We start from the raw sequence: 25,991 nt of genomic DNA, 5'->3' as shown, positions 1-25,991 counted from the left end.
TATTACGCTTTAAAATGCACCTCTGATGTTGTATTTTCCACCAGACCTTTAAAATCGACCATCAGTTAAATCTATTTTTTAATTTCTGCGTTGGTTTCACTACATTTCTTCAAGTCAGGCAGTGTCTGGTGTTCCTGGTGCCTATGCAGCTTGAATTTATTCACCGAAACTTCACGTTTGCACCTTATATATACTTTTTGCACTACTTAAACGATGTGCAACATCAGTTACTGTTTTAATCATACTCATTACTACCAAACAATCTGTCTTTAAAAGAATAAACAATCCCAGTGTTTTCATAGACACACTTGCACAAACTACTTTTTCCGCTAGACGTTGTTTATGTTTGCACATTTCTTATTGGACTTTTAAATATGTTTGTGTAAAGACTGTGACAGGATCGCTGTTTAATTTTGTTGTGCAATGACAATAAAGATCCTATTCTATTGTATTAGATGACACGCAGACACACACATTTATTTCAATTGATATTGACAATTACTGATTATTTTAATGGACTCTTTCAAATAACTTTTTTTCTAAATTCTGAGTTGAATTCAATCACACAGGTAACAAGAAAAGCACTCAGAGAGCACAGTACTCCGCCAAGGCTGCTCTGTCGTATAATTTCCGATGGATAAGTCCTGATAAAATCCGCAGCGGTGGATTTGTAGTAGGATCACAATCATGTGATCTGATGTAGAGTTCACTTGTTGTCATAGTTACAGTGACGCCATGCTACTATCTCTCAATGATAAAGAAATCTCTAACAAATCTGTGGATCCAGACTATAAGGCGCATCACTGCCAAAATCTAATCAGTTTCATTTTGTGTACTTTATGACCCGCCCTGAAAATTTCATCCAAATCCATTAAATGGATAAACAGACAAACATACGCTGATGGTTACATAACTGCCAAGTGTATTCCTCACACTGGTTTTTTTTTTTTTTTTTTAATGTTAGTACAAGTAAAACCACGGAGGTGCACAGAGAGCTACATTGCTGCACCATACTGGGGTAAAGGTTTCGAGTGGCTGGCCTGGACTGGGCTTCACTGGATGGGGATTAAGTCTGCGTCACTTCGGTGGAGATCGATTGGGACTCAGGGATGTGGGGTTTTTGTGATTGTCTAGGTCCCCATTGGACTGTGGGTGCAGGTGGAGCTACTGCACCCTGGAAGGCCTGCACAGGAGCCACTGGGAAGAACCACGAAGATGCTCCATTATCCAGAGATATCATAGACTTTGTAGAGCCTGAGAAGAAGGCCTCTTAAGGAGAAGGCTTTCACAGTGGATTGTATCAAATGTATATAAGTAAAACTATCAAATATTCTATAAGCCCATTTTTCTTCATGAAGTGTTACCAGCAGTTTTTTTTTTTATTATTATTATTCGCCAAGTCTTGAGATGAAGTTTGAGATACTTGTTCAGAAAATGAATTTTCCTTTTAAAATCACAAATCATCCATACAACAGATGTCTTGCAAAATGAACTTGAGCCTTAAGAGGCTGAACTGTTCTTAAAATAAATCTGCCATCAAGTGGGTTCATCGAATCCCTCTTCAACATACAATATCTGGACCAGCACGGCTTTAAAGGTCGTCTTCGTCTGCAGTCATTTACTGGGATCAAACTGCTTTTGAAGACGTGATCAAACCCTCAGAAAGCTGCATCATACGTCTCAGCTCTGAATCTTTACTGAAGCACATTTCACGGAGAGCTGTCAGAGATGTTCAATGAACATTTGCATTGTGTTCAAGGTCAGCCTTCGCTCTGTTTTCTTCATTAGTGTTTGCTTGTTTGTCTCTTCAGTTCGAGAACTTTTTTGTTTTTGCACGGCTGTTTTGCATATGTCTTTCATTTTCAATCTAACCAACCAAATAAAAAAAGAACTCAAGTACACTGGATCACATATATACATCAGAAAATAATTCCTGGAGACAGACGGGACCTGAAGAAGTGTGAAGAATAAGAACACTTGTGAGGAGTGTGAGTAATCACTCAGACACTTAAGTGTTTGATTTAGCTCTGGCAGCTGGAGATAATGGCACTGTCATGTAGCAGCTCAATTTACAGAGAAGCAGAGAGAGAGGAAGAGGTCAGGTTAGTTATCAGTCACTTTCCTCACTGCTGCCACCTTAAGGGATGAGGGAGGAGACTGTCAGTACCAGCTGAGGTGAAAAACTAGTTGACAGGAGGCTTTGAGAATGATTAAAGTTGTACAAGCAAACAATGGTTCTTACGTTGGCCCTTATACAAACTCAAATGACTTTAGATGCATAACTGACAGCAAACATGACCTGAAAACCTGATTACATCAAAACGGAGGTAATATTCGCACCACTGCAGCACGACAAGAAGATACAAATTATTTCACTCTGTATGGGAGCCAAGTTGGCAGGTGTATTCTTGCAATTTGATGTGAAGTAATTCAGAGTACGAAGGATGCCAAAGAGGTTGAAGAGAAGCTGTTAGAGAGGTGACAGACGGATCGGTTAAAAGACAGATCGAAGCCAGTGATGGCTTTAGTTGGCCTGAGACAGCTGTCAAAGTGTCAGAATGACTTTCTCACCCTTCATATTTAGCTCATTCTTCCCTCAAATCTCTGCCTTCTCTCAGTCTGTGTGGAATGACTTTTTTCACTTATACTGAAGTGTAAACCACATAAGTTCTCAGAGCTGTGACAGTCTGTTTCACTCCATCATACTTTGTCATCTTCCTCTCTTAATCATCATTTATGACTATCTATTTACAAGGTGAAAGATTGGATTCTGTTTGGCATATTTGGAAAAAAAGATGAAAGAAAGTGTCATTAAATTTTTTTAAACTGTGTTTATTTAGGCAAACTCTCAAAATGAGATAAACATCAGATATTGGATAGAAGTGCAAATGGGTGTGCAAATGGGGTGTGTAAACACGTTGGAGATGCCGGTGGTCTATTAAGTGAATCCCGAGTCATTTGTCTTTAAACCTGCAGTGCAAAATAACCTCTGTCTCTCCGTGTAGCAGGTCATTTGTAAAGATCGAGGTGGCTACTGTGGAATGAACGGAGAGCCAAGTAAATAATGATCCCACCGGAGTCATCAGTAAACTTTATCATTTAATGAAACAGCCTGAACACAGCAGAGCAGAACTGCAGTTCAATTTAACACACACACACTTACACATGCTGGCACACACATACTTCATTAGCCTTGGAGAAGGGTAATGAGAACACACACATACACATTCCATTAGTCTGAGGGAGGAGTAATAAGAGCGCACAGACACCACAAATCCATCCATTCACACACACACACACACACACACAGTTATTTCATACACATCGACACCTATGAATGCTTAAGGAGGGCAGCGGAGCAAAGGCTCGACACTCCTGACTGTCTAGCCAGCCGTTAAATGGACTGTCCCTTTGCACTTTATTTCAATTTAACCCAACCTTCATTGGCATACCAGTATTATGTGATTCATCCTTCCATCCCGCTGTGCTGACCCGACCCACGCAGATATGGATAACATCAAGGCCTCGGATAAATGCTGGACATAAAAGCTTTATCCGAATCAAATGAATGGTGGACATGCCTTAAGTGTGGGCTTTTGTGCTCTCTGTATCGAGCAGCTGACCCACAGCCAGTCAGAAATGTTATTACTGACATGAATTGCTAAAGCAAGCAACCGCACACATCCTGCCTTTGTGTGCAGACTGAGACACGAGTGGTTACTCCAATATGCTGAAAGATTAGCAATTAAAAGAAGCAACTCACTCAATAAAAATGGATTAATCGGAACTGTTAGGTCCACAGTTACCAGTATTAAAATGTTTTTGGTTTGTCGCTTTGTTCTGAGCAGCTCACATGCAACAGAAGAAAAGAAGAGAAGATGGTGAAGCTTCTCCGCCAGATGACAGGAAAATTTAAGGGCAGCTCATGGTTTCTGCATCTTTGTGTGCAGACCGACGGGGATTTTGTACACTTTAAGTGGACACACACATGGCTGTACCCTTACAACAAAACGTAAATTTTGCTGCACGCTGATGGTCACATTTTACTTCATAATGAATGCAGAAAAATACTTAGGGCTCCAGAGTTGGCTTCTGAAAGGACTGTGATTTTGCTGTTTTACAGGATGTAGCAGCGATTTCTACAGAGTTCAGAATTTGCATGTAGATTTAAATTAAGTGTGTGTTGAAGTGAATGAAAAAATGACATTTCCCTTTTTGACAGTGTATCTGTTTGCAAGAATATCCTGTCAGCTTTTAATTCATTCTCCCGTTGACTAAAAAGCATTTGGCTCATTTTACCGAAGGAAACACGTCAGCTAGGCACTAATTGATTATGTCGGACAAGTTCTTCGTCATTCTCAAGAAAAACTGCACGAGCTCAGCTTAATGACTCTTAAAATGATCCGTTGATGATCACAACCAACTGCAGCATCAGTCTTTCCTGGATGTCACTGTTGTCTTCTGTAACTACGGCTCTTAACGTGAAGGATATCAACAGATATCACTATTTTATAGCATCAAACTGAGCCAGCTTAACTGAAATTACACATCACGGACTTGCTAGACAGCTGACATGCAAACAAACTGAAGGCCAACTCATGCTTTCATATGTAATGAAAAGAAATGAAGCTCGAAAGAACCACTTCTCTTTGTCATTTACCATTTAAAAAGTTCAATTTAAAAAACTGAAGGAATTGCTGCCGAACTTGGGAGTTGCTTTAATCATAAGGGAAACAAATCTGCTGTACAATTGCTTCAAATCATTTACTAATCAGAAAAAGAGCAGACAAAATACTAAAACATTCTCAGAAAGAGGTGAGTGAAAAGGAAGCACTTAGAAAAAGAATATTTAAAGGCCATCCACTATCAGTGTATCATTCCTATGTAGTCTCTACCTGTTATCAAGATTCCTTGGAACAGCATATGCGAGCACACAAAGACAGCAAACACAAACACTCCACATTCATTTTCGTATTTTTTTTTTGTCACAACAGTAAACGGAGCAACACCAGTCTCATCTGGCATCTTGTATGCTGAGCAGATATGAAGGTTTCTTGGCATTTCAAGTGTCTTCGTCTTGACACCTACAGTTTAACTTCCTTAAAGAGTCACATTTACCTGCACATTTACAGGTTTAGAATTCTACTTTGGAGGTCGACTAGAATACATTTACATGCTTTAATGTTGAAAAATACATTATTTTCTTCATACTGAACATTAGTGCAGCTCCTCTGTCTGAAATTCTCCATTTGAGTTCCCGTTATTTACTCTCAGAGCCCTAAAACCTGCAAGTAGGTTTGAATTTGACATTGAGCGAAAATCAGGCAGAAACTGTCAAAGCAGAAAGAATTGTGTTGAACCTTCAAATAATCCTTGAACATATCTGCAAATGCAGCTTCGTTGGGAAAATTTATCAAATCTAAGCTTAAAATTGTGATGATTTACTAAAATCACTTGTGTTTCTACATGTCTCATTTAAAATTCCCCCCAAAAAAATCAAGCGATTGCACCAGATCCTATTATAAAAAATTTAAAAAATTTAAAAAATCACATTCTGACCTCAACAGCACAACTGGTTCATGATTGACTCAGCTGTGATCAAATTTCTGAGTTTTCAGCTGAACTGCACGCAGAGTTTCTGCAGAGAGACTGAGAGGAAAATCAAACTGGATACTGGATCAATAAAATGAATGCAGCGTGGCTCAGAAACAGGAAACAGAGGAGCAAGTTGTCGGAAGATACACAAGAGTTAAAAAAGCCTTTACTTTGACATACACAAACAACTTAAGTTAGAAGTATGCCTCTAGTTGGAATACCTGTGTTAAAATTTTACTGAACATTCAAGCTCACGAGTATTTGTTGGTGGCATGTATTTAAAGAAAAAAAAAGTGCAGGAATTTAGAAACACACAAAAAACAGGATTGCTAATTCTGCTGCCAGAGATAATCCCCCTCAGGCTGGAATAACTGTTGCACAACAGTTGAGTTAAAAACAGAGCAACAATCGCTTACATCTGCTCTCACACAAACAGATTACAGTCCATCAACTGGGAGTGAAACTGCGTGGTTGAAAATAAGCTCTCAGAGGCAGCGTGACTCAAACACCGAGCCAGAGAAATGTGATACGACAGAGACTGAGAGACTGAAAGCTGAGTCAGACGGTGAAATATGACTGTGCTGCTCTGCCCCAGTATCAGCTGACATTCAGAGGCTGCGTGGGTTCACTGGGAGAGTCCAGGCTCATGGAAAGTTAACACTTAACACTGCCTCATCCTCTGACATTCCATTATCTTCTAGAGAGCTTGTTTACATGTTCACAGTGTCCTGCCACGCTGCCTTACCGCCGGTCATGCATGTCTGTGAGGATGTGGGTGGCAGCGTTCGAAGGGCCGGTTTACGGCGTCGCAGCTGGTTGTGATGGAAAATCTAAAGTGTTTACACCTGATCTGAATGGCTGTACGCTAACATGGACTGAAAACCATCAGAAGGAGACGTGATATCCTTTACATGTGGGGATAACGGTGCACGATTTCCAAGAGTCTCTGCAGAAGGATATCACAGTGCCATGAAAAATTGTGTGAGAAATGTAAAAAGTGAGGCACAGAGAGTTGTACACTTCCTGACTTCTTTCCTCACAGGTGGACAAGTGTGAAGCAGGTGTGAACGTCAGATTGTCAGTTTCAGAAGGTTACAGAAATACACTCACAACCTCCTAATCCAGTGTCAGAAAGGTGTGCGGAGAGAGGCTTTGCAAAGCTCTCTGACCATCTGACGAGAAGGTCAGACAGAATAAAAAAGCTGAACTTAAAGCTGGTTTTATGGTCCATCCTAAACCTTCTCATTTGATGTTCGATAGCAGGTGTTCATGTCACTTTACGCCATGATTGGCTACCTGTGGAGATGAGAAAGAACCTGGGAATCGTACTTTTTTATTCCACAGTAGCTTGTTTTTGGTGTTTTTAAACAATATCCTCGTCATTCTTTCCACTGTTTGGCTCCACTATAAATTTATTAGCATGTCTTAGGAACTTGTTTTCAGATCTCAGCCTTAAGTCTAATCTTCCTGTCTGTGTTTATGTGAGTGGATCCAGCACCTAAACACATGATTGGCCTTCTGAGTAAAACATAAAGCCACCTCTGGCTGCTTTTTTAATGTGACGAGATATGTTTTCTGCACGCTTTCTCAAACCAAATTGAATTGATGATGCATGAAAAAAAATAAAACAAGGAATAAGAAGAAATAACCAGTTCAGGTTGACCTTTCTTCAGGTCAACCTGAACTTCCACAGTTTCAGTTTGATATATCTTTTAAGTGGGAAACCAGTCGGTGCGCTTTCCCATGCAGGTCTACAAAAACAACTTGTACAACAAATACCACCACATCTTATAAGCAAATATAGAAAACTTGGAACAACTGAGGTTACTGTGAAAACTCAAACATGGCCTCAGTCCTTCGGGAACACAGATAACCTTGAGGCTCATGACTAAAACCCACATGAAAGCGTTTCATTGATAAAAATGACAATGATAAACTAGTCACTTAGCTGAGGACAATATTGACAGACTACTTCTGAAGACAAGCTGATAGTAAACAGGAAGAGTGAGTAACTTTATGTTTTAAACTGATGCAGTTCGTGGAAAAAAGAGCACCCTGTTCTACTTTAATCTTCAGGGTGTGTTTCTATGGTTTTAGGCTGTTTTGCCACCTGCTCTTTGTGACCACTGGGAGGCTTAAAGTTTCACTGCTGCTCCAACATGTTTTGAAGAAACTCACACACTCTTACATAAGCGCTGACAGTACGTCAGTTTCATGCAAACACACCAAACTCCCACATTTGTATGAGCACTTTTTTTTACAAGGCAGGAAGGATGGGTGATACGGTCTGACGGGCCTAATAAGAACTGAACACAAGTTAATAAAGGAAAACTTAACTCTTGTAATTATAGTGAAGCCGTATGTATCTTTTGTGTGTGGTTTATGGGAAGGAAGTGAAGTTTAATCCAGAGGAAGTGTCAATAAGACGGCGATGTGTTAGGAATTGCCAAGAGTCATTATCCACAAGCTGCTTCTCTCACACACACACAAACACACACTTCAGTTTCAGCTTGTTGTGAAGTTAATGAGTCGTCTCTGCTTGTCTCCTGTTGTTTAAACGGAGAAGATTCACAGCACTAGACTTGCTGACACACACAGGCAGGTATGTAGGCAGGAAGCCGCCTCCTTCCCTCCTTCACTGCTTCCTGGATTAAATGGCTTCATACACAAACCAACAGGCAACATAAACAAACAGCATAAACAAGTTGACAAGCAGATACAATCGCAATCACAATCATTCACCCCTGCCGAGAACGTAAAGGTTTACACGTGTTTATGAATGCTTTCCTGCAGAGTTAGTATGAATTCTATTTCTATGAGCTGGGTGACAAACTGATAATGAAAAAGTGCAACATAATCTTCATGAATTTATCCCTGTTTAATCACTTACTTTTACTGGATCAGACTTAAGCCTAAGCGCAGATGCTCATGAGTAAAAAGTCTGGACAGAACTTATGGAAAATATGGATGTGAAATCTTGGAGCTGCTGGCTGGTGAGTTTAAAACACTTGCGTGTGTGAGAAGTAAAACAGGCTGTTTGCTGTATGTGCTTTCACTGTGTTAAAGAGGAGTTTTAAATCAATGACTGAGAGTCAAAACACAAAAACACAACGCTTCATTTACTTTACTTGCTGAATCATCAGCTGGAGGGAAAGCAGAGGAGAGAGGAGGGTTGAAATGTTGACAAGTGCCGCCAGTGTGGCAGGTTATCGCGGCAATCCCGTCTCGCTCGTTGCTCTCTTCCCGCCTCCCTTCTTTCCCTCTTTTATTTTTTTCCCTCCACACGAGTCTGATCTGTTTTTCTGAGTTTTGTTTCTTTCCAAAGCCTTCAGGGTACCGCCACCCCTCCCTCCGTCTGTCCCAGTGAAACATTAGCTCTGGCCGATACCTTAAACCCTGAAGTGAGTGAGTGCGTGAGTGCGAACTAATAAAGGTATCTTCAACAACAAATAGACACAGTCTGCACACACTCTGTGCAGTCACGCTACTGCTGCATGTGTCCTGTTGTAACCCGGAGAGGTTTGATATAACGCCTTCACTCCTCGTGACTAATAGCGATGACTAACTCAGACGGGACACAAACACAACTGTCTTGGAGCCATTTGTTTGGCAAGAAACAGTTGCTGCACTTAAGAGACACAAAGTTTATCACCAACACGTTGTATCAGCAGCCTCAGCGTCACTCTGGCGGCACATTGCAACACAGTACCACCACATAAAGGTGCCCATAATACCAGGAAGCCTGAGCAATCAATTTGACTGAAAAGCTGAGACTGAAAAAAAGAGTTCATTATTACTTTCCCAGGGCTTCGTCTCGCAGGCACAGACTTATTATTTCTTATTGTAGTGCCAGATACGAGAGTCAGGCTTGAACCAACAGTGCTGTGCATGCAATATAGACATTTTATTTTATACCTGCGCTCTGTGAAATGGCAAAAACTTCTCTTTATTTTACTAATGATAGCTCTAGCAGTGTCTTTAAAGCAGGATTAATAAAATGCTGAAAAGTCAACTGATAGTATCGGGTGACAAAATTAGAAGTTTTAGAATAAAATTTCCCCCATACTCCTGCAAAAGCTCTTTCATTTATGTCTTTTTTGTAACACTCAAGACAATATTAAACAAAACTTGTACCCAATAAAGAACATGAGTACACCCTTGTGAAATATCGCTTCAATGTGAAATGATGCACAACTGTATCACCACTCAATAACTGCATTAAATCTGCGTTGAACAGTCCAAGCTGTTGCACTTACGCAGCTCCAGACCATCACACTCTCACCTCTGTGCTTCACTAGCGGAACTATGCATTCACTGCAGTAGTCCTCCAATGAAAAATTCAAAAACAAATACTTGAGAGAGACTGTATTAACGATACAGGCTCCAAAGTAAAAGCTTAGTGCAACAAAAAGTGAATACACCTGTGACATATTAGTTAGAAATTCTGTGATTATAGAAACTAAACCAGAAAAGCAGTCAGAGAGCAAAAAAAAAAAAAAAAAGAAGTCCACAGCGGTGGATTTGTAGTAGGATTGCAATCATGTGATCACTTGTTGTCACAGTTACAGTGACGCCATGCTGCTGTCTCGCAATGATACAGAAATCTTAAACAAATCCATGGATCCAGACTATAAGCTGCATCACTGCCAAAATCCAATCAGGTGGTCCTTGTGTCATTTCTGACCTTCCCTGGAAATTTCATCCAAATCTGTTCTTCCATTTTTGAGTAATGTTGCACACAGATAAATAGAAAAACATACACCAATCATCACATAACTCTGCTGCATTCCTTGGAGGAGTAATTAAGAACATCTGTGATTTCCAATTAGTCCAATTACACAAACATGGCTGTGAAATGACTTGTGAATGGCAGAACTGTCTCAATTTTTGCTCCACATGGAAGGAATTGCCAGAGTAACTGAAAAATATGATTGTTTGACTGCACAAAGATGGAAAAAATTACAGGAAAATTCTTGAACAACAATCACTTGCAATAACCAGGAGATATAGATGCATTAGTAGTAGAGTTGCAGTGACAGTTCTCCTAAAATTATTCCACAGACAGTGTCTGCACTACCTTGTTGTACAAAATAGATGGCAAGTGCTTGAGAGTTAGTACAGGGGTAATCAGTTGAAAACAAAGTTTCTGTGACAGGTCAGACATCATTGCCTCAAGACTTCAAGACAAAACTTTGCTAAAGAACAGAAAGCATGATGAACATCGGGGGCTCATTCTGTAGTCAGATGAGACCGAGATAAATGACTCTGGGTCAGATGGGTTTAACATGTTTCATGTGAACATGGCCAGGATGATCACAATGAATGCATAGTCCTGAAGGTGAAGCACAGAGTTGGGAGCATGATGCACACAGTGCTGACGAGATGCTATGTATAGATACAAAAGCTTAACAAAAGAGGAATATTTTAGCATGATAACAATCCAGGAAACACTGCCAGTCACAGAAGAATTTCTAAAAATGAAAAAACAGGAAAATTATGAACCGGCCAAGGACATCAGCTGATTTCAATCCAATAGAACACCACTGAGGTATTTTAAAGAGAAAGGTAGAACAATACAACCTCATCCAGAAAAGACCAGTTTAAAAAAAAGTCTTGAAAGAATGGCAGAACGTCTCTTCAGAAATGTGTGGAACAACGATATTCTATATGCCAAGAGGGATTGAGTCTTTCATTAAAAATAAAAGTGGACATACAAAGCATTGACTTCCAACTGCAGGGCCTGTATTTTTAATATAACTCTAAAATGTTAGTTTTTAATTTTTTGCAAGATTAAGTAGCCCAAACTTATGCTTAGCAGTAATGCCATTTAATTGATAAGTGTAGTCACTTCTGCTGTAAATGCAGTTGTAAGAAGTCTTTGTATTGAGAAAAGTGTGAGCAGGTTGAAACTCTAAAAGACAGGACAGAAAAACCAAATGCAATATCGCTTTGGTGCTGTAGAAAAATAATTCCGCCAGAGGTAAAACTGATTACATTCAGAGCAGTAATCGAGGTCAACATAAGCCATGAAAGCAAATCTATTTATTGTAACATCTCAGTGGGTTAAACCAGTGGAGCAATGGACTGAAGAAGCACACACTGGTAACCAAATGTTTAGATGGAGATTGAATGAAAACGTTGGGTTCTCATAGGTCATGTTAAAAGTCAAAGGTCACTGTAGCGTTCAGCTGCTGGGATTACACAGATTAATCACCTGTTGACCTGCTCAAGTCTTCACTGCTTTGGTAAACCAACTGTAAAAACTCCACAGCTGGAGGAGCAACTTCAACATTTTGAATAATGAAGTGTTCTTTTGAGCTCCTGTTTCGACCCAACAGAAGGATTTTTGCAGAAATTCTGTCTTTCAATAATTCAGAAATGATGGAAAGCAGATTGCTTTGATAGATTGTCTGCAGCTGACAGCGCTGAGAGTCGCTGAGTCTCCTTGGAAGAAGGACCTTCTGCCCTGAGATTGAAGGGTTTTCAGAGGTCAGGAACATATAACCTCCAGGGAAACCAACCTATCAACCCGAGGGAACTCCCAGAAGGTCTGAGGGCGGCTCGACACCCAGCGATACCCAGTCATTAATCCCTGTCTGATAGCACGACGCCCTCCCCCCTCGCTGCTCAACACAACTAACCCTAAAGTTCAGCACCGATTCCTCTTCACACTTACACAACCAATCCCCAACTCACATAACTAGTCTTTTCCAGGCGTTTCATCTTTGGCCCCAGTGGTTCAAACACACTTAATCCTCCAGAGCAGTTCAGGGAAAAATCTGCCCAGATATTACTGCAAACAACTGTGGAAAATCCTCGGACCACGTTCACTCCCTCTGTAACAGCCTTATTCCACCATAACAGGATTTCCTCCATACATCACCACATAAAGACTGTACTTCATTATGTGGATTTAATTGATGGAAGCTGAGAGAAAAGAGTGGAAAAATATGGTCTGAATGGGCAGACGAGAACAAATGAACCATTTTAATGAAATAATTATTCTACTGATTGTTTGAATTATTCATGGCAGAAAACAATTTACTTATAACAACCAAAAATTAGTTATTATGTTCTTGAAAGGACAGTTTTTTAATTCAGTTTTTTTCCTCTGTGGATGATTTAAGTGGGAAGCTCTGTATACCAAAATTTGCAGTGTGAATTAGGTTAAATATTTAAGTAGTGGGATTAAACATTATATGGAAATAATGTCATGATCCCAGCATGGAAAAATAAGAAAAAAAACAGCAATTAAATAATGTGCAGCAAAAATATAAGCATTCTAAAAAGTAAAATACTCATACTCACTATGTATTATTAACTTTGAGGGCCAATAATGTTTGAACTGTCTTGCATAAGGACCACAGTCTTGGAGGAACAATGGAGGACTGATTTTCTCTCAACAAGTCTTGTTTCATTAATGTCTGAGATGGTTCGCCCTCTTTCTTTGTATTGCACATATAGACTTAATGTGTGTTTTAAATTCTTCCCCTGGAGACTCACTGCAACAGTTTTTAGATGTTTAATGGAAATTTTGTAGTTTAGATGCTTGTGACGGTACCATTTATAGCTTTGTGATTTAATTTCTGAACAAAAAAAAAACAATTTCCTCAGAACGACTGCAGTGTAAAATCTCACGAGTCATAAACTCCCAACTGAGGAGCAGCAGGAGCTGAAGTTACAGTGTTCTCTTAGTTTTTGAAGGAGTTCAGCATTTCATGTTCATTCTTTGAACTCTAACAATGACCCTGACTGCCAAATAATTATTTATTTTGACTGACATTATGCTGTTTAGATTTTATTTCATTTTTTTCAATAGTTAAATTCCTCCATTTCAAGGAGAAATATTGTACTCACTTTGAATGTACCTGTTCACACAGAAATTCTTTAGCAGAAAAGAAACACATACAGAAAAGAAAAAGCTACCTGTTAAGCTACTTTTAAAAAATGACCAAAGAAACATCCTCTGCATTTTATAGCAATGCTCAAGATTCTCCTGGGTGAAGATTTCAAGGAGAGGCGGCGTGTGAATGTGTGTGTGCTGGTTTCCACTGATAAGGAAGGTCGAAGGACTGCGACCTCCGGTGACCTCTGCAGCGTTGCAGGCACTAAGCTGTTTATAAAGAGAAATGCATTTATCTGCTGCTGTGTGTGTCAATCAGATAAGTCCTGGTCTCACACTGTCTCATTCTTTCAGGTGAACTTCTGATGCTTCAACAAAGGACTAATTGTGAGAATCGAGGTTAACTGTCGCCTGTGAGGATGAGTCGCTGCCTAACCAAACACACCCATGGAGCGGTGTGGGGTTTCTATGGTAAGGGGTTGAAACAGATAAAAACAAAGTTCTAAAACAGGTCGATGTAGAGATGAGCAGATCAGGAGGTCAGTGAGAAATTCCCAAATCATCAGACATATATGAAAGAACATGTAAGTCTCTCAGTGAAAGGAAAAACATGCAAATACTTTTAATTAATAATTATCGTGTTAACATCATACTAAACTTTGCAAGTAATCCAGAATGACAAAGTCCACTGAAAAGATGAGGTTTTAAGTCCAGACAAAGTGGAGGACACTAAGCAATTTCTTTCATTTTTCTTCACTGTGGTTCATTTTCCACTGCAATCTAAAGTCCTGCAGCTCTATGGAAACAGAATAACATGAAGGACAGAAAACTCAGAAATGTCCTCTGTCAGTAGAACACAGTTACTGTATATTGCCATGAATCATGAAGAAAGAAAAAACTAAATTAAATTTCTTTGATTACGTATTCTATGGAAGTTGAAATGACTTTTTTTAAAGTGCTTACAAGCGTTACCAATTTTAACTGAAAATGAGGGCTCCACATACAGCGGATATTTACTTATTTATTAACTATCTCACCGTCGGTCATTAATTTGTTCCAGCCTTGCATCTTAAAATCCCGTCTTAAAGGCATGTAACCCTTAAAAAATGCATATTTGTTTATTAAGGGTACATTATTAGACGTTTTGTCCATGAAAATAATCACTTCCTGTCTTAAACTGGTGTAAACGCAACTCTAAACTGTAAATCTATGAAGTCCCCATCTCTCCGTCCATGCAGCCAGGCACACCAGCTCACCTACAGCTCAAACACTGTAAAACTACTCTACACTACCCAATGACAAGTTCTGAATTTGCAGTAATTCAGAAAAACATAAATCTCAATGTATGCTTTTGAGACGCTGCAGCTTCGAGGTGGAAATGCTCAGCTATATGGAACCAGCTGCTTTCAGTCATGATACATCTTCTAGCATATAAAAAAGCCTTGTTAACAAGGTAAAAAACTTGATTTAGAGGCTACAATAACACACACAGAGCTGCACACCAACACTTGTCCTTGGCATACCTCGTCTCTCTCTAACCCTCCTGTTTAGCTCTCTCTGTTGTGTCTTAAATTTCCTCTCAAAGACCCACAGCCCTGGACGAGGCGCTTTGAAAAGAACCTTTATGTTTAACACGTGCACACTCCTGCACGCTCTTATTCTTCCCCTCTCGCACACAGCGGGTGTGTTTTTTGGCCTGTCTGGAGTCCTGGCTGCTCTCCCAGACCCTGAACTGCACCCCAGCCATTACTGCTGCAGCCAAATGGGTCAGAACACTGGATTGATTTCACACAACCGACATCACCCATTTGTGTTTCAATGCGTGTTTATGCAACAGATGCCAGAAATTGAGTAACCCCCCCTACACACACACACACAACTCGCACAAAAGACACTTTATGGACTGCATGTGGATAGCTAGGGTGTTTATGTGTCTTTGCTGCTCCCCTGATCTTTCAGCTCAGTGTGTACAGATTTTCACCAGATCAGTGTCAGTGTGTCAGAAGTTCTACTGAAAACAAACAAATGTAAAAAAACAAACAAAAAAAACTGGACAGAGACACTGCAATGACTAAAAAACCGTATAGAGAGCAAAGCTGTACATACAAAAATGCGCAAATAAGCATCTATGTTTGTGTTAAAGCAAATGTAATTACCCATTTAAAAGTCTTTCAAAAGGAGCTTCAAACAAGATTCAGAGAGGTGTAGGTTTTAATTAACGCACCTAATCAGAAGCTAAAGGGGATATTTGAGAGACCGACAGGTGAGAATACAATATTAAGTTGGGGAACATTCTTAGACGCATGTACAGAGAACAGACAAAGGACAGAGATATAAATTAAAATGTCCTCTCTGGGGCTGCACAGTGGCTTGGTGGTTAGCACTTTCACCGAGCCAGAAGATGCCCGGTTTGTGTCCCGGCCTTAACGGGATCTTTCTGCATGGAGTTTGCATGTTCTCCCTGTGCATGTGTGGGTTTTCTCCGGGTACTCCGGCTTCCTCCCATAGTCCAAAAATATGCTGAGGTTAATTGGTGATGGATGAATGGATGGATGGATGGATGGATGGATGGATGGATGGATGGATGGATGGATGGATGGATGGATGGATGGATGGATGGATGGATGGATGGATGGATGTTCCTTCTGAACATCTGCTGACAGATTTAAAAAGCATGCTGTCTTTGAGAGAAAGCACCCCAATTACAGCATTTACTAGAGCCAGAAATTTTTATTTATTCTAAATCTGACCTTAAAGCTGGGATATTTCACCAGAATCCTTTCTTTATACATCACATTTAAAAAAAAAAAAAAAAAAAAAAACAATGCTAAATAAAACTGTTGTAACTCTTACCAAAAAATTCTACATATTGAGCTTCTTGGTGCAACCAAGAATGATTTAGGGATTCAGCTACAATTCAGTGTTTAGCGACAAAAATTCAGGGACTTTTTACTTTGAATGGGTTGAACTGCAGGCTGTGTATACGCATCAGTAAATAGTAGGATAGCTATAGTATGTAAAGTGACCTTTGTTTTACAGTGCTGGTAACACCTAGGAGCACTTTGAAATATTTTGCATGAGCTTTTCTTGATTTGTGGAATAAATAATGAAAGAAGGTCAACTTTGTTATGATGTATGGTATTATCATTTTTGCTAAACTGCACAAAAGTCATGTTTCAGTTCTAGATATTTGTACGCGTGGTTGTATTATTTCTATAGAGGTGCACGATTTTATATTGCAGAAAGATGTGAGCCTAAGGGGGCGCAGAAATAGCTTGGGTTCAAAGGATTAAAATCTGACCTAAAAGATGAATCAATTCCGAAAACTATCGCAGATTAATCTATCAGGATATATATACTGATATATGACAAAAGACAAGCATTAAAGACAGAATAGATGTGAGTTCAGGTTGGTTTCTACACAGTGCCGGAAGGAAAATAAAGAGGAGGTTGGAAAGAACAGATGAGAAAAAGGTTGAAGAGGGAGAAAAGCTAACCTGCAGGTGTGTCAAAGTGATGTAAAGACTCTCAATATATATACAAATATCACAAATGTGAGTAGGAACAAACTTCTTCCAGGACAGATTTTAAATGTAGACAGCTGGACAGTGACTTGGATAAAAGTCGTCACTCAGATTTAGATTTTATACTTAAGCCTGCTTGACTTTGACCTACATGAAGCAGTTGCATAAAATCTATTGATTGCTGCAGAACATGAATCTTATCCGCTTAGAGCAAACATGATCTCCCACATCATAAAACATGTATGTGAACATATATTTATTAAGATTTAGATCTATATATAGGAACCAAACCAATATAATTTAACCTATACAAGAGTTGCAGCTAACATTTAGTGTATTTAATATGTACGTTCACATAATCATGCAGCTATATGCGGAGATAATCATGTCCATTCTGTGATCCGACTTGTGTTTATTCTATCTCCGTCACAATCTCTTCAAATCTCTGACAGTATATAATCAATGAGGCTGATATGCGCTCCCATCTTAAAACCACATACGGTGCTTTTAATTCCAGGAAAAATAGAAGGTTATCATCTGGCAAAAGCATCACCATATTTAAATAAGCCACTGCATCCATAAACATGCTCTAAATCTTACAATAGCACCTAAAGATTTAAGACGGAAATATGACACGAACTCATTTTCATATGAATCCCTTCATAGCGTTTCATAATAGCATCAAATCTATATTTATTCACCGCTCTGACATGCACTGCCATAATTAATCACACTCAAATTCAATGACAGATTATCTTCCGTACAGTAAAAGATTAGGTTTGCTTCTTTCAGGCAAAGTCAGAGGTCAAATCTGTAATTTCAGGAATGTACATGTTTAGCTTTGAAATCTGTGTCTAGATTTTGCAGGAAGATTTGTTTGAACACGAAGCCTGTGAGGAATCAGGGCTGAACCACTTGTACAGGCAGTTCTGCTTTAACTTGTCTATTCATTCCGAGTTTGAAATGTTTTACCTTGGAAAGTGATGTCCTGATGAAAGACAGATGCTCAGCAGCAAAGGTGGGATGTAGAAAAGAGAACACATCAATGCTGCCATTCAGAAACATGGACTGATTTTTGTGCTACTAAAAGGAAATCTTACTGTCACACTTTGTAAGGAGCTCACATTTATGGGATATCAGCATGAAAGCTGCGATAATCACGTTTTATTAGTAGTTTTCTTTCTCCCTGACGTACACATTTATCTGGAACTCAAGTTCAAGGTTTAAATCCTTCAGTTTGTTTAGTATTTAGTGTTTCTAAGATATCAGAGTAGCTTCCCAATGACAAACAGCAACAAAAGGAACTAATGCACAAATATGAGTTGATATGGCAGGAAACGGAACCAAAAAATGAGCCAAACGCATCACGAGCCAAAAAAAAAGATGCTCCGGAAATAAATACTCATAAGAACTCACATTCAAACACATCATCATACAGTTCACATCTGACACAGCGTATCATGGTTTGTTTTGCTTTGATAAGAGTCAAATGAAAGAAAATCTTCAGAAAATTAAATTATCACGATTCCAAAATCATGCCTTTCATGTGACAGCTGCCATTATACTGAAATGATACCAAAAAATCCACTACATCAGGGAAAATATTGTATCAATACGACACAACATGCAACTAAGAATCTGTCCTTCTTTAAAACTAAATATAGTAAAATATTTTAACAATTTTAATGTAAGAATGTGGAGGACATTAAAATATATATTGGTACAATATCATGTGAATTCCGAATATTTCGCAATTTAAAAATCCTGTGCAATATCTATTTTTCTACACATACTAGAATTCATTCTATTTCTTTCTACCCAAGTACAATCCATGCAATAATAGTACTCTATCCTTATTTCTATTCATCAAAAAAATCTGTGCAATAATGGACTAGTACTTGTGTATATTTTATTTTATTTTATTTTTATACTTCACTCCTTAAATGTTTGAACTATCTTTGCTGCTGTAACACTGCAAAATTCCAACTGTAGGATTAACATAAGATTTATTTATCTTGAAAGAAGCAGCCCTAAAACAACTGGAGGGACTTACTGTACCACAGTTTGTTCATATATTTTAATATCCAACCATAAATTGAGGACAGTTTCAGTAGTATTTTAGTGCACATTTTAATACGTTTGCTCTTTCTGCAGGAATCAGTTGATCTTTATAACTGGTGCTGCTGCAGCTTCGTGCTACAAATTTAAAGCCATATTAAACAGTCAAGATTGTTCCTAATTACTTCAACAAATGGTAATTAAAAAAAAGTTGCATGTCACAAAATAAATCCCACTCATTTGACTTATATTTGAGGACATGTTGTAATTACGATACTAAACTTAAAGGAGCTCTTCACAGATCTATTTCATGAGGCAGGTGCATGGCAGAGGTACAAGTATGTCTACAAATTTGCACACTGTTTAACTTGCAAAAGTATCTTTATTGGTGCAATGTTTCAGTGCTGGATCTTCATCAGGAAGATAGTTTGGTACAAAGCCAGAAGACATCTAAAATAATGAGTTGCTCTGAATCAGTCACAAATGAACAAACTCTACAAACAGTACCTGTTTCCCTAGAGATTAATGAAACACCAAAAGAATACAGAATATTTTCCATTCTATATAAAACATGTGAGTGAACAACAATGCAAAGAGAAACACTGATATTGCCTCAAAATATTCACATAGTGTTGGTGTACTTCTAGGAAGAAAATACTTCAGGACTGTTGCAATGACAATTTGGGTCTAGACCTACAAGTATTTATGCAAACTGGTTAATTTGCGTTGAGAAGGAAACTATTTTCTCAATGAAGGTCCAGCACTGAAAACGTTGCACCAATAAATGCATCTTTGGAAGCTAGAAAACGCGCAGAGGTCTGTTAGAAGGTTTTGTATTTGTGTTATTAATCACATTCATTAACCCGTCGCTCTTTAAATCCATTGAACAGGTGAAAGAGTGACATATTGTGCTTTAAGCGTCGACTTTGTGGAGAAACATGCAGCATGTAAGCCCAAAATGGCTGCAGAGAGTGGACACGCAGACACCTGCTGTTTCACACGGAGGGAACTCAGAGGAAATGTAACTTCATTTTAACAGCGGGATTCTTTAAATATCCGTTCTAATAAAATACAGGATAGTGCTTTTTACTGCAGGGTGTTGCAATACCTTTATAGTACTGGTATACTGTACTGAACTGCATTCATGTGAAGATGAAATGTATGCTTTCAAAGTTTCTAGAAGTAGTTGCATAAATGTATACTTGTGTACAAACAGACACATCCGGACAACAACATATGCGACTGAAGGTTGCAGCAGCCCATGAGGAGTCCACGTCCTGCCTTACCTCTGCTTCAGGAAGTCCACCACTCGTTTGAAGTCGTCGATGCAATACTCTCTCTTCATGTCCATCAGAACACTGTCTGAGGCCGACTGCACAGGAACGTGGAGGAAGGCGTAGACTCGCGGATGGTTCAAAATCTTCGCCATCTCCTGATGAGACCCAGTGGAAGGAAAAAAAAGGTTGTGTGGTAAGAAAAGGAGGTGAAAGCAGTAAAATTCACAGATTTTTCTACATGTTTCACATTTAAATCTGAGTCCAAACTGCTGTTTTTCATCTGTGTCCTCAGAATGAGTGACAACAGACTAATTGGGGTTGTGTGTAACTTAAAAACTATAACATGGTAAAACACATATTCAAGCACCACAGCACAAATCCTACTAATTATTATTGTAAGTGCAAACATTTGCAATTAACCTGTCAAATATAGTGGACAAAACGGTACAAATTCCTAACAAGAAGAAGTCCATGAGTCAATAATTTAAAGCAAAAATATTTAACCGCAACAATTATTTTCATGCGAGTGCAAGTTTTAGTCAATAGAAATGTACCAAAGGTGGTAGAAGCTGAATCTGTGGTGAATGATAGCTGCTGGCTCTGAATAAAACGAAGGTTCCATCAACATTCCTGCCTCCTTTCACTTCAGACCTTCTACAATAAACTGCCGCTTTCTCTTATTTTTTTTCATTTCTCCTTTTTATATCATCAAAATAAAAGAAAAAGCGGCTCTGAGAATTCAGCGCATACACCAAAAAGATCTTAAGGTCAAGGAGTCAAGGTTGCTCCAGTAGGGGCCCTTTATGTGTGAAAAGTCAAGAGCTTTTACTGAAGCATGTCGGTCCCCATTTCACATGAAAATGGTGAAGCGGGAGGGAAAAAAGATTTAGCAAGTCTATAATTAACTCAGTGAGTCACTTTGTACCTTTTATACAATTACCCGAGTGCTGTAGCTTCTGGAGTTTCTATAATACTAAAAGCAGGATTTAAGTATATAACTCTACTATTAAAGTTGTTAAAAATGTGAAAAAAACAAAGAGACTAAAGGCTGAAGCTGGCAGGAGGCTTTGTTCAAGAAATCTCTCTTGATTTTAATAATAATATTAATAATAATAATAATATCTTTATATATGTAGCACTTTTTAAAAACAGAGTTTACAAAGTGCTTTACAAACTGGACAAGAAAGAAAAGAAGGATAGTCAGGAAAAACACAGTAAAAGATTCTCACAATAAATGAGTATACCATATACAATAATAAAATGCCACACCTGAGTAACAGAATGAGTGGAATATAAGAAACAGAGGGTAAAACCATAAACACAATGCTAAAATGATAATAATAGTAGTAAATAACTAGAATGAAAACATAAATAAGTGAATAAACAAAGGGTAAAGTTTAAAAATCAATTAGATCGTAAAAATAGAAGATAAAAATAATAATAATAATAGAAATAGATGAGTTTGCAGACTTGTCATAGCTCAAATCACAAAGCAAAATTCTGGATATTATCTGCTAAATGGCATTAATTATATGATACTATATTGAGATGTTTGGAAAAAAATGTATATGTATGAAAACTGGATTTTCCAGTTGAAACACTGGACAGCGGTTTGTACATATTAATGTCGCAGATTCTACACTTTTACCACGAAAACTGCATTTTAACAGCCTGATTAATTAGCAGAGAGCTGGCAAGTTTTTAGTTTTTTCTTTCATTCTCTCTTTAATTTCCTCAGTAAACGAAGTGGAGAGAGCGCAGATGTCAGATTTTTCTGATGGACATAATCAGGATGCTATCATCGCCACGCTAATCACCACAAGAAGGAGAAAAAGAAAAGGAGAGGGGAGGAAGAAATGATTTAATGATTTCCTACAAGAATGTGCTGATTGCAGTCCGTCTTCTCAATTAGGATCTATTGTAGAACGTTCTCGGCTTCATACGCAGACACACACACACACACACACACACACACACACACACACACACACACACACACACACACACACACACACACACACACACACACACACACACACACACACACACACACACACACACACACACACACACACACACACACACACACACACACACACACACACACACACACACACACAGTTGCAGCACCGCGGGGGGTTGACCGCTGGAAGCTCCAAATTAGAAAGAATTAATTTGGTTGAAAAATGGAGCTTGATTGGTGACAGAAATCAGTCTGCTGCACGTGTGAGTGTGAGACAGAAAGACCTGTACAGGAGCACGGATTTAAATGTGTTCCTGAGCGTTTGACTGAACAGTAGATCAATGAAATAATGATACTTTGTGCAGAGAATTTACTGAGTATACTTTATGTCTGCTTTCAAGGTCTTTAAAATGAAGAGCTGCAAAATATCACAATCACTCAACCAGTTTTGCACTACATGAGCACTTCTAAAATCACATAGGTGCTGTTTTTTGTCTTTATGAGCCTTTCAAAAGTGAGATCTTTTTACCTCTGGCATCAAAAATCAATTACACTACACCATTTATCAAAGCTAGAAAAATACAAAAACAGAAAGCATTGACTGAATATCAACTTTCAGATGGTTCTTTAACTAAAGAGCTAAAAATTGTCATGTTTATTCTGTGTGACTGATATGAACATTTTCAAAAAATTGAACCTAATTTGATGGTAAATCTGTGCTCCTGTGCAAAAACAAGAAGCCATAATGTAATCAGTTGCAACCAACAATCATGTAACAAAAATTTAGGGACTACTCAGCTGAACTGCAGGCAGTGTTTAAGTATGAACAAGTATGTTGACAAATAAAAAATGTAAGAAGTAAAAGGTGTACTGCAACGTCTGTGGCTCTTGGAACAAAGTTGGCTCCAGGTTTTTCCAGGTTAAATTAATAATAGAAATTCAACTTCCATTTATTTCCCATTTGAGTTCTTTCTACTTCTACTTTCATGGAGGTGCAGGATTTTATACTGTAGTAAAAAAAAATTAGTGACTAACAAACAGCCAGTTTGGGATTCAGAGGGTGAAGTGAGAACTGTGAGAATTTAAGTTTTCACTTAGTTGGGAACCAAATTTCAGTGAAAATTGTGATATTTATACTGCATATCTGATATGAAAATTTACTAAAAAGAAAAAAAAAAGACAGTTTACCCCAGATTTCATAATAAACAAAAACAATCTGTGTTCCTGTGCAAAAACAAGAAGTCATAGCTTAATCAGTTGCAACCAACAATCACGTGACCAAAATTTAGCCACTACTCGGCGGAACTGCAGGCAGTGTTTACACAGAGATAGCAAAAAAAGTACTGAAACGAACTAAAAATGTAAGGAGTAAAATAAATATAATGTGCACTGCAACACCTGTGGGCTCTTGGAAAAATGTTGACTCCGGGTTTTCTTAATTCATATAAAATAATTCATAGAAGTTCGACTTACGGCATAACTGCACAAAAGACACGTGAGTTCTCTCTCCTACATCCACTTCATGGAGGTGCATGACTTTATATTGTAGTAAAAAGTGAGTTCACAGTGACTAAAAACTGCCAGTTTGAGATTTAGAGGGTTAAGTGAAAACTGTAAGCATTTAAGTTTGCACTTGGCTTCAGTGACATAGTTTAGATTTGATACCGTTTTGCAGAATTGACCTGTAGAGTCTGATCGATGAAAGCTATCATGTTCAGGTCACGACGAGCACATTTGAACATAATCCTTTCAAAGCCTGCTAAATGACACAACTGTGGAAGCTTTCTAGTTGCTCAGGATTAACATTTGTTGTGCTGTGCATTTTACACCAAGCACAATGAGTTGATTTGTGCTTAAATGGAAATGACATTGCCCAGCCTTGCAGGGTATTTTTTAGTGCATCCTGGCGTGCCTTTGTATTATCTATATAATATGTTACTCCAGTGTGATTAGATCCGCTGTCAGTGATGGTGAATAAATGCATGTTGCAGGGTTAGATGGGCTCTCAACAGACGGCATGCTGGGTTGACTAGCAGGGCGCTCCTGATTACAGCTGAGGATTAACCTATAGGAGGAAGACTTTTCACTCACACAAGCCATTTATCATGTGCATCCCACCGCCCAGCCATTACACACTGATATGGATCTCTAGCTACAGATCCCTGTGGAGTTAAAGCTTTTTCACTGCTACTGACAGTCTAAAGTGAAAATGATGCTGTGATGAGCACAAGTCAATAAAGCCTAAACACACCAATTGAGGGGAGATGCATGTGTTCTCTTTTTATTTTCATTTGTTTTAGTTTTAATCACTTTTAAAGCGACACTAACTAGTCCCCGCTCGTTCTGTTTTCCACCGAGTCCATGTCTCATTCCCACAAACAGACGCGCAATCTTTTCATCTCCGGCTGATTGGCTCAAATAGACACACAAACCAGAGAGGATCTATCTTAACTGGATTAGCTCAAAGGATCTGATATCGCTCCCTGTAAATCAGATAGCCCTCAAAAGACGACATAAGGAAAAAAGAGAAAAATAGGAGATGAAAGATGATTTGGCTCCAAGCAGCCTGCATCCTTTCACACTGCCTTCCCACTTCCCTCTTTGTAAAGACAAAAAATGTGTCTCGCTGTGAGCTCGGTGCTGTAAATTCCTTTGGAATATTCTGCTGCTTTCTGCTCTCTTCATCAGTCCCTCCCTCCTCGCTTTTAGTATTTGGAGGCACAAAACATGTGATTTCTGCGTGAGTTTCATCACATACTGGTGCATGTTGCAGGATGAAAACTGTGGGTTAATAAACATGTTTCTGGCTGGTTCTCCCTGAAGAGGCTGCAGAAAGTCAGGATCGATCTGGATCAAATCATCTGTGCTGGTGTTGTTCGGAAGGTCAAAAAGTTAATAATTAGAAGTGTCGCACAAATAATATTGGAAGAAAATCTGTGAAATCCAAAATGAGTCACATCCACAGTCAAGTAAAATTCTGTAGAATTTTGTTTTTCTGCCTGAATTCATGGTTTGATTCAAACAGAGAGAAAATGAAATATTTCAGAAAAGTGGTAAAAACAGGCCAGAAAGGAGAAGTTCGATGTAACACAGTCTGTCTGGGCCTGTTTAATACTGGATGTATTTATTATAAATCATTATTTGTCAAATGTCAGTAACTGACACAAATCAGGAAACCACGCTACACTGCGCTATCAATAGCAAGATTTGAGTCACACAGGTTTTTGTGAGGATTTGTGATTTCCTTGTGGATCAGAGTAGAAAACGTCACATTTTGTGTCAGCAAACGTCCAGGATGAGGCAGACATCATGTTGATGATCATCTGTGGTGATGTGGGTCACAGCTACTACCAGAGGAAGAAAGTGCAGTTTTTACAGTGGAAGTTTCCAAGACTGAACAAGTCGGACCAAAAGTGCACCAGGAAAACCTGCTTTCATCCGAATTCATAGAGACGTGCATAAGAATTAGTCCCTTTGTTTTCTACTGCAATATCCTGATGTGCCTGAGAGAGAACATTTGGTGAAAATGACCTGAGCTATGGCAAGCGGGTTCTCCAAAGTGTTCACAGCGTGGTGATTATGCAAAGGTTTTTGGCCACAACTACACAATAGTCGCTCTGCACCTGCCCTCCTCACTACATTACCTCCCTGTGGTTTCCTTTTCTTTCCTAAAATGAAATTCAATTTGAAGAGTCGCTGTTTCTGAGAGTCAGCATCACAGATGACGCTTG

At 38.8% G+C, this 25,991-nt stretch overlaps 1 protein-coding gene across 1 annotated transcript in view; it reads right to left on the bottom strand.

Annotated features, from left to right (window-relative positions):
* cdkal1 (CDK5 regulatory subunit associated protein 1-like 1) overlaps nucleotides 1-25,991 on the bottom strand; it is a 262,057-nt gene that overhangs the window by 81,528 nt on the left and 154,538 nt on the right. The window contains exon 10 of the mRNA XM_023276824.3: nucleotides 20,307-20,452. Coding sequence (XP_023132592.2) covers nucleotides 20,307-20,452 — 146 coding nt within the window. The remainder of the gene's footprint in view (nucleotides 1-20,306; nucleotides 20,453-25,991) is intronic.

Source organism: Amphiprion ocellaris, chromosome 9, assembly GCF_022539595.1.
Source record: "Amphiprion ocellaris isolate individual 3 ecotype Okinawa chromosome 9, ASM2253959v1, whole genome shotgun sequence".
Lineage (NCBI taxonomy): Eukaryota > Metazoa > Chordata > Actinopteri > Pomacentridae > Amphiprion > Amphiprion ocellaris.
The sequence above is the reverse complement of the archived record's forward strand: the minus strand, read 5'-3'. Positions and strand labels throughout refer to the sequence as shown.